Source organism: Microtus ochrogaster, chromosome 18, assembly GCF_000317375.1.
Source record: "Microtus ochrogaster isolate Prairie Vole_2 chromosome 18, MicOch1.0, whole genome shotgun sequence".
In the NCBI taxonomy this organism is placed as follows: Eukaryota; Metazoa; Chordata; class Mammalia; order Rodentia; family Cricetidae; genus Microtus; species Microtus ochrogaster.
The window spans coordinates 39,979,614-39,988,978 of NC_022020.1; the positions used below are offsets into that span (position 1 = coordinate 39,979,614).

The 9,365-nt window shown below is 38.2% G+C and overlaps 1 protein-coding gene across 2 annotated transcripts in view; it reads left to right on the forward strand.

The window, feature by feature from the left end:
• The window catches only part of Snx2 (sorting nexin 2), a 41,655-nt gene that overhangs the window by 17,870 nt on the left and 14,420 nt on the right, over positions 1-9,365 (forward strand). For both annotated transcript variants that reach the window (XM_005356106.3, XM_005356105.3), the window contains exons 4-7: positions 2,789-2,855; positions 3,114-3,157; positions 5,006-5,147; positions 8,280-8,358. In XM_005356106.3, the coding sequence (XP_005356163.1) occupies positions 2,789-2,855; positions 3,114-3,157; positions 5,006-5,147; positions 8,280-8,358 (332 nt within the window). The remainder of the gene's footprint in view (positions 1-2,788; positions 2,856-3,113; positions 3,158-5,005; positions 5,148-8,279; positions 8,359-9,365) is intronic.

A 9,365-nucleotide genomic window follows, 5' to 3' on the forward strand; every position in this document is an offset into this window, starting at 1 on the left:
AAATAAATAAATAAGTACTCACACTGTATGAGTCTATGATATGAACATTAAACACAGATAAAATTAGGGAACAGTATATGCAACGTCAGATACCAGGGTAGCAGCTGAGTTGGCAGGGTGACATGGTTCGGACTGAGAGGCAAGCTGTAAGGGGGTCTTAGGGATGTACTCATTGCCTGCGTTTCTCATTTGGGTTCTAGTTATAAAGATGAGTTAATTTTGTGAGAGTTTATTGAACTGTCCACTTAACAGTTAATAATTTTTCTAACTTCAGTGTCCATGTAGAGAAGATTAGCTCTCTATAGAAAAGTGGCTTTGAAAAGAAAGATAGTTAGGAAAATATGCTTTATATTATTAATATTGCCTTGACATTTTGGAGGTTTAAGACTCTGAGATTTATTGTCTTTTGTTTTGCGCTTTTGTTCAGTGCTATGGACAGAATCCAGGCCTTGCTTATGCTAGGCAGGCACAGTCCCTCTGAGTTACACTCCTAGCTGACCTTTCTACAAACTCTTCCTGAAATGCTTGGGGTTTGGTTGGTTGGATTTTTGTTTTGTTTTTCGACAAACCAGACTGACCTTGAACTGAGGGATTCACCTGCCCCTGAGTCCTGGGATCAAAGGCTTGGACCACCTTGGGCCCAGCTGAAATTCTTTTGTTTGTTTGTAATTTTTATTTAGTTTTTTGTTTTTTTTTTAAATTTATTGATTGATTGATTATGTATACAATATTCTGTCTGAGTGTGTGTCTGCAAGCCAGAAGAGGGCACCACCAGACATCATTACAGATAATTGTGAGCCACCATGTGGTTGCCGGGAATTGAACTCAGGACCTTTGGAAAAGCAGACAATGCTCTTAACCACTGAGCCATCTCTCCAGCCCCTGTTTGTAATTTTTAAAATTTACTTATTGTTATTTTAAGTGCATTGATGTTTTGCCTGCATATATGTTTGTGTAAAGGTGTCGGGTCCCCTGGAGCTGGAGTTACAGACAGTTGTGAGCCACCATGTGGTGATAGGAATTGAGGCTGGTTCCTCTGGACGAGCTGCCCATGCTCTTAACTGCTGAGCCATTTTTCCAGCCCCCAAATGCTCGTTTTTGAATTGCCTTCAATAAGATGTCTCTGTGGTCCAGTTATTTTTTTTCCCACTTGTTGATTTTGAAAATGAGTTTTACAGGGATTTTATTTTCTTGAAAAAATGTTTTTTATTAGATTATTACTGAAAGCATTGTGTTAAAGTTGGTTTTAGATACAATTTCTATAAGTATGTAAATTACTATTGGTACAAGTAATGGGTTCTTTTTAGTTATTCAGAATTGGAAATTACGGGGCAGGGGCTGGGACTGGGACTTAGATAATGCGTGTGTGGTTCGGATACCCTGATGGACATATATGCCAAGTGGACATGGACAGCTGTCCTACAATCCCAGTATTAGAGAGGGAGTAAGATAGCTAGCTAGAGTAGCCAAACTGTGCAGGAGGGAAGCTAAATAAAAGTAAGGCAATAAGCATGTATCTAAATCTAAAGATTGCATTTATTAGCTGGGTATGGTAGAGCACACCTATAATCCTAGCACACAGGAGGTAGAGGCAAGAGGAATAAGATTCCATAATGAACAACAATAACAACAGCACAAAATCCACAATATTTAGAAAATCACATTTCTTTCTTTCTTTTTAAAAAGTTTTCTGTCATTTTTTATATACATCTGTTGAGTTAAGACAAAAATTCCTGTTCTCCAAATGATCTTTCTTATTTTAAAGTTGTGTTTGTTTGCAGTCAGCATTATGAGAGCTTCTGTTGTTTTGAAACTATTGTGATATGACTCCAGTAACATAACTAGTAAAAACTAGCTGTTGGTGTCATGACAGTAATGGAACTTTGGAATTTTAAAATTTTGTATATTTTGAAAATTTCATACACGAGTACAGTATTTTATGACTGTCCACTGGGTATTAGATCATCCATTAGTGGGGTCATCCCTAGGAAAAGAACAGATTTTCCCTCTCTAGGCAGCCTATGGGTAGGAGCTTGTGAAATTTCTCCCATCTACACATTGGCATATCAGTTGGTGTTGTCACATGCAGGTCTTGTTGAAGCAACCATATTCCTGAGGTCTCATGGGTGTAGCTTTACTGTCATGCCTAAAAGACAATATCCAGCAGTGGGCTTGCTGGTCGTCTGGCTCTTACAATCTTTCTGCCCCTCTTTCATGATTTTCCCTGAGACTTGGATGTAGTAGTTATGTTGGGCTCTATCAGTTGGGCATGTGGCGGTCTCTCATTCTCTATATGTTGACTAGCTGTGGGTCTCTATAATAGTCTCTGACTTTTGCAAAAAAAAGAAGTTTCTTTGCTGATGGGTAAAAGTTACACCTATTTGTGGGTATAAGGATAAGTATTTAGAATATAATTAGAGCCGGGCGGTAGTGGCGCACGCCTTTAATCCCAGCACTTGGGAGGCAGAGGCAGGCGGATCTATGTGAGTTCGAGACCAGCCTGGTCTACAGAGCTAGTTCCAGGACAGGCTCCAAAACCACAGAGAAACCCTGTCTTGAAAAACCAGAAAAAAAAAAAAAGAATATAATTAGAAATTTATTGGTTTAGAGAAATGACAGAAGTAGGCTCTTGTTAGGCACAGGACCTCGGTAGACACAGATAGCTGGCCAGAACTGCAGTACTAGGCATAACTTCCCTCCTGTTGACAGGGCCATGCATCCAGTTAGACAGCTGCTGGTTACCTTCAAGAGAAATGGAATTTTTTAACATGAAAATATGCTTTTATAGATTGAAGAAGAAGCAAATGGAGATATTTTTGATATAGAAATTGGTGTGTCAGATCCAGAAAAAGTTGGTGAGTTATTATTTTTTGTACTTGTTTTGATTAGCTTGTTAGATACTATAGTTATCCACTTAAGTATATGGTTGCAGTGTTTTTTCTTTTAAATTTTTTTGTGGATTTTATTTTAAAGCATTTAACTCAATTAATTTATTTTGGTAGTACTAAGAATTAAACCCAGGGTCTTACACACAGTAGGCAAGCAGTCTACCTTTTACCTCCTCCAGCCCAGCATTTGAATTGTAATAATATTCTTTGGCTTTTTCTTTATAGGTGATGGTATGAATGCTTACATGGCATATAGAGTAACCACAAAGGTGAGCTTTTTGCTTCTTCAACGAAATGTTGGCCCCTCCCTCTGTATAATAGAGAGGATGTGAGTGTAAGGAAGAGCATATGCAGTGACTTAATTAAATAGACCGGGAGGTTAGGCGTGAGCAAAGTAGTTCTAAGGTGAGACAGAGATGAGGGAATGCTGAGTAGGAATGGGAAGAAGCAGGAAGCTTCCAGACAAAAAGATCTGCTGTGTAAAAGCCCAGAGTTGAGGCATTTTGCTTTCTAGAGTCTCGTCTGTAAGTGACTCTGACTGAATTCACCTTGTGGATTTTGAGTATTTCATCCTTAGCATACAGGAGAGCTGTTAGAGAGGCTCAGACAAGAGCATGGCACTATGAGATTTTTGTTAGGACAGCTCTGTCTTAACTCAGTGTGAATTGGAGGATCTAGCTGGGCGGTGGTGGTGCGCCCCTTTAATCCCAGCACCTGGGAAGTAGAGGCAGGTGGATCTTTGTGAGTTTGAGGCCAGAGCTAGTTCCAACACAGTCAAAGGTACACAGAGAAACCCTGTCTTAAAAAACCAAACAAAAAAAAAAAAAAAAGAAAAAGAAGAAGAATTGGAGGATCCAGGTCAAGATTTCCAGTTAAATATCACCACAGTTTTTAAAGGATTAAGTCTTGAAACAGAAAACAAGTCTGTCCTAATGATCTTAGCTTTATACTGAGGGTGTGGCTCAGTTATAGTACCTGCCTAACATGCATGAAGCCCTGGGTTCATTCACCAATATACAGAAAAAACAGGGGAAGTGGTGAACACCTGTGTTTTCAGTACTCAGGAGGTAAGTAGGGACAGGAGGAGCAGAAAGAAGTTCATTGTGAGTGCTAAGCCAGCTTGAGACACACAAACAGCTGCAACAGGGGAGGGCATTGATACTTAATACTGAGAAACAGTTTTGAAAGTAATCAAAATAAATGTTTTTTAATTATGTAGGTGGGACAATCAATAATGTTTGAGTATAAAGCATGAGAAAGATATTTATTTATGATATAGGAACTTTATAGTTTGAGGTGGGGTAAGTTTTGTTAGTTGATGAAACAAATACTATGTTTCAGGCTCTGCTGCAAGCACTTGCAAAAACCAATAAACAGTAGAGGAAAGTGCTGTCCTTGTGGGACTCTTACTCTTAACAGGGAAAATTCAGTGAGATTTACGTGGAGCTGCCTCCACACAAATGGTCTGGGCCACAGGGAAATATTGAAGAATCAGTAGCCTATTCATCGTGAGTTCAAAGCTAGCCTAGGTGCTGTATAAACCTGTCTCAAAACCAAAATGGGGAAAATGATTAGCTAAAGTAGGGTAGAGAAGGTGTTATAGGTCAAACTTAAAATAAAGCAAGTGTTTTCTAACCTCTTATTACTTTTAGAAAACTATGTCTTGGGCTAGAGAGATGGCTCAGCAGTTAAGAGCACTGGCTGTTCTTCCACAGGTCTTGAGTTCAATTCCCAGCAACCACATGGTGGCTTACAACCATCTTTATTGAGGTCTGGTGCACTCTTCCTATATATACAGGCAAAACACTGTATACATAATAAATAAAAAAGCAAGTAAAAAATACTGTGACTTCTAGGTCTTTATGCTAGTTAGGGTTTATACTTGTGTGCTTGAGTGAAGTTGGAGCCAAAAGAATCAGTTCATGCCATAAAAAAAAAAACCCTCTGTCTTGAGCCCTAAATTTTAGTTTAGTTGTTGTTGTTGTCTTTAAGCCATACTACATATTCTGTATTCATTTGCAAAATAGAGCAGACTGTTCTTGTAGTCAATGTGCAGCATTAATTTGTAAATGATCGTTTTCTGTTAACAATGTGAAATACCTGTTCTTCATTTGTAGACTTCCCTTTCCATGTTCAGTAAGAGTGAATTTTCAGTCAAAAGAAGATTCAGTGACTTTCTTGGTTTGCATAGCAAATTAGCAAGCAAATATTTACATGTTGGTTACATTGTGCCACCAGCTCCAGAAAAGAGTATAGTAGGTAAGCATAAGTCAGACCATTTCTTTTTACTGTTCCTAATTCAATTTTAGCTGTTCTGGTTTATTTATCCCTTAATCATCCCCCGTCAGGGCTCCTGTCTAGAGGCGCAGGTTTATATGTGCTGTGATGTTCCTGTGTATTCTTTTGTTTTGTTTTTTGTTTTTCGAGACAGGGTTTCTCGAACTAGCTCTTGTAGACCAGGCTGGCCTCAAACTCACAGAGATCCGCCTGCCTCTGCCTCCAGAGTGCTGGGATTAAAGGTGTGCATCACCACCGCCTGGCTTCCTGTGTATTCTTAAGTATGTGTAGCTTGAAATTTTGGTTTATAATATAAATAACTGGTTGTTGAATATTTGCTTGAAATTGATTAAATTGAAGGAGGTTAGAAGCTAACTTTCTAGGGTCGTTAGAATATCAATTTTATGAGTTCTTTTCTAGTGATAATGTTGTTAAGACGTTAGTGTTTTTGTCTAAGAGCTAGGTGCTATTTGGTGCTCAGCTATATATTGTCCAAAGAGAAGTTCAATTTAACCTTTCTCATATAAAAGCTATTTAAATTCATCTTAGTTTCTTGAGTTCCCAGCCAGATTTAGTGAGAGTCTACCTGAAATAAAACAAAAGAAAATTTCTACTGTGATCACCATTAAGGGCTTAGTTAACAAAATTCAAAATTTTTAAAAGAAGCAGAAAGCCTTCATTACGTTTACTATAATTTTTTGCTACTGTGCTTACTGTGTGTGTTGAGGTGTCACTCTTGCCACCATATGCATATGGAGGTCAGGACAGTTTATGGAAGTTGGTGCTCTCCTTCTGTGTGGATCCCAGGGATTGAACTCAAACTAGTCAGGTTTAGCAGCAAGCATCTTCATTTCATATACTCAGCCATCTCTCTGACCCCCATTATTCCACTTTTAAGACTTAAGTCTTGGCTGGGTGGTGGTGTTGCACACCTTTAATCCCAACACTTGGGAGGTAGAAGCAAAGGCAGGCAGATCTCATTGAGTTCAAGGCCAGCCTGGACTACAGAGCACAGGACAGGCTCCAAAGCTACATAGTCTCAACAAACAAATCAATTTTATTTAAGATACAAAAAAAAATTTATATCTTAAAATTTGTAGGTTATTATCAGTCTATTTAAGTCCTATATTTTTAATGACCCCCATTTTATTTTCTTTACATTCAACATTATTACTCTGAAATATATTTAAAATGAATTTTGCTGATCATTAGTTTTATTAAATGCTTGGCTTGAAAAATCATTTTATAATTTATAATTTTGAAACTTGGTGCCTTCAAATGAATTTATTTGTTGTATCTTTTTCTTGATCCTTAAATACAAAACTTTCTGGGTTAGGGTTTTTTTCAAGATAAGTTCTCACTGTGTAGCCCCAGTTATCTTAGAACTCTGTAGACTAGGCTGTTCTCAAATCCACAAATCCTCCTGCCTCTGGAATCCTGGGATTAAAAGATGCCCCCACCCTTGGATTATTTGTTTTGTGATGGGGACTGAGCTCAGGGACTTCAGCATGCTAGGTGCACAATACTACCAAATTTCTACCATGGACCAAATTTTCTAAAAAAAAAAAATACTCTATTGTTTCAGAAGTGTCAAATACATTTAAAATGAGTTGAGCTCCTGATCTTCCTATACTTCCCAAGTGTTCAAATTATAGATGTGGACCATCATGCCCAGCTTGCTTGCTTCCTCCTTCCCTTCCTTTCTTTTCTTTCTTTCTTTTGAGACAGAGTCTTAGTGTGTAGCCCATACTAGCCTGAAATTCACAGTCCACTTACCTCGTTCTCTCAAGTGCTGGGATTATAGGCATCTGCTACCACACTTGTGTAGGTGTGTAGATTTTTAAAGTAGTATATCTTTTACTGAGATGGCAGAGTACAAAGAGTAGCTTTCTGGGAAGCTGTAACTGCCACCGAAAGGAAACTGCCTTAGCATATGACTTACCACTTTTAGCAGGACTTCAGTTGAATTAAAAACACGATTCTTCCTAAACTATTAGAAAAGGAGCAGTCCGGCACAGATGTGCATTTTATAACACCGGGGAGACTTAGGCAAGAGGATCAATTGAGACCTTGGCTCTATGAAATAAAGACAAAATGACAAAAACAAGCTGAATGTTGGTGGCACACACCTTTGATAATTCTAGCACTCAGGAGGCAGAGGCAGGCAGATCTCTGTGAGTTGGAGGCCAATCTGGTCTACAGAGTGAGTTCCAGGACAGCCAGAGCTACACAGAGAAATACTGTCTCGAAAACAAACAAAACCAAACAAAGACAAACGGCAAAACTAGTCATGACAAATAGGAACATGCTAGTTCTGAAGCAGGGAAAGCATTTAGCAAATTCATCAATTATATCTAACATATTTCATCATTCCATAAAGACTTTTATTGACATTAATTAGTTTTTTTAAGCTCCCCATTTTATGTGTTGAAATGTAGGCCTGGGGCCTAAGAAGACGACTCAGAAAAGTACTTGCCACTTCTGTAAAGAGCTGGAGTTTGCTTCTCAGGACCACGTTAGGCATCTCACAACTGCATGTAATTTCAGTTCCAGAGGATCTGCTGTCCTCATCTGGCCTCTGCAACACCTATATGCATGTGTACATAATGAAATACACACATACACAGAAGTAAATAATGAAGTCATTTTAAAAAAGAAATGTAGGGAAAAGAATCAAGCTGGGGATCTAGGCCAGAAGTAGAGTTCTTGTCTAGCATTCATAAGACTTTGGGTTCAAGTCTAGGTCTAGGGAGAAAATAATCTTGAAATATCAAAACCATTGTGTTTCTAAAGTGTGAAATACCACAAATAATGAAATTTTTATGTAAGCTTTTTTATAAACTTACTGTATGAGTTCAAACCCCATAAATACAAGTCATGTACTTTGTTTACATGTTCCTGCCATAGATATTTATTCATTAGAGATATTAATACATCATGAGATGTAATTCTTCAAAATGGGTTTCTCTTTAAATAAGATTCCAATTACCAACATAGGGACATTATTATACTTAACTGTATATTATTAAAATATATTTTTATTATGAAGATATTATGGCCTGTTTTATTATAATCTAAAAAAATTCTTACGAATTTCTTCCAACTTTTTCAAAGGTATGACCAAGGTCAAAGTAGGGAAAGAAGACTCATCATCCACCGAGTTTGTAGAAAAACGAAGAGCAGCACTGGAGAGGTAATTCCAAGTCACAGGACCACTGTTGCCATGCTTCATTAGTCTAGCAGCACGGCACCAGTTTCTGTATCACGTTATGAGCAGGAAAATGTTAGATTATATCATCAACAAGAGCACTAACAAAATGACTGTAGTTATAAGAGGGAAACATGGAAGCTGTACTTGCAGGACTTGATAGAATGTCTGGGGAAGCTGTGTGTGGTGTACACTCCCGCAATCCCAGTATTCAATAAACTGGCAGAAGGACTTACCGGGCCTGTCCTGGGCTACACAGAAAGACCCAGTCATTTGTATAAATTGATTTTTAAAAATTAGATTTATTTTGATGTGTTTGAGTGCTTTGCCTCATTGTAAACATATATACCACATGCAAGCTTGGTGCCTGTGGTGTTTAGAAGTGTGGGTTGAACCTCCTGAAACTGGAGTTAGAGATGGTTGTGAACCACCATATGGGAACTGGGAACCACATCTGGATCTTCTCCAAGAAAAGCAACTGTTTATAATTACTAAGCCATCTCTCCATCCCTAAGTTAATTTTTTATTTGAATAATTATTTGGTATAAGCATTGTTAAACAGTGAAAACTGCATGTGTGTGCCCTCTCATTTTTGTGTACTTGATTTTGACTTTAATGGATAGCAATGTTACATCTTGCTTAATCATTATGTAATTAAGGACTAATTATAAATATATTGTATCTCCCTTTAGAGTATATAACTTTACATGTCCTATAGATTTAAAGACTTGCTTTCTCTTTCCTCTTTGAGACAAGTTCTCACTGTGCAGTTCTGGCTGGCCTTGAGCATAGAGATCAGCCTGCCTCTGCCTCCTACAGTACTAGGATCAAAGGCATGCACTTCCGTATCTGGCCTAAAACTTACCCTTTTAATGGCAGACTAGAATATTTTCACTCCCAGCTTAACATACAGTCCGTCCTTCCTTCCTTCCTTCCTTCCTTCCTTCCTTCCTTCCTTCCTTCCTTCCTTCCTCCCTCCCTCCCTCCCTCCC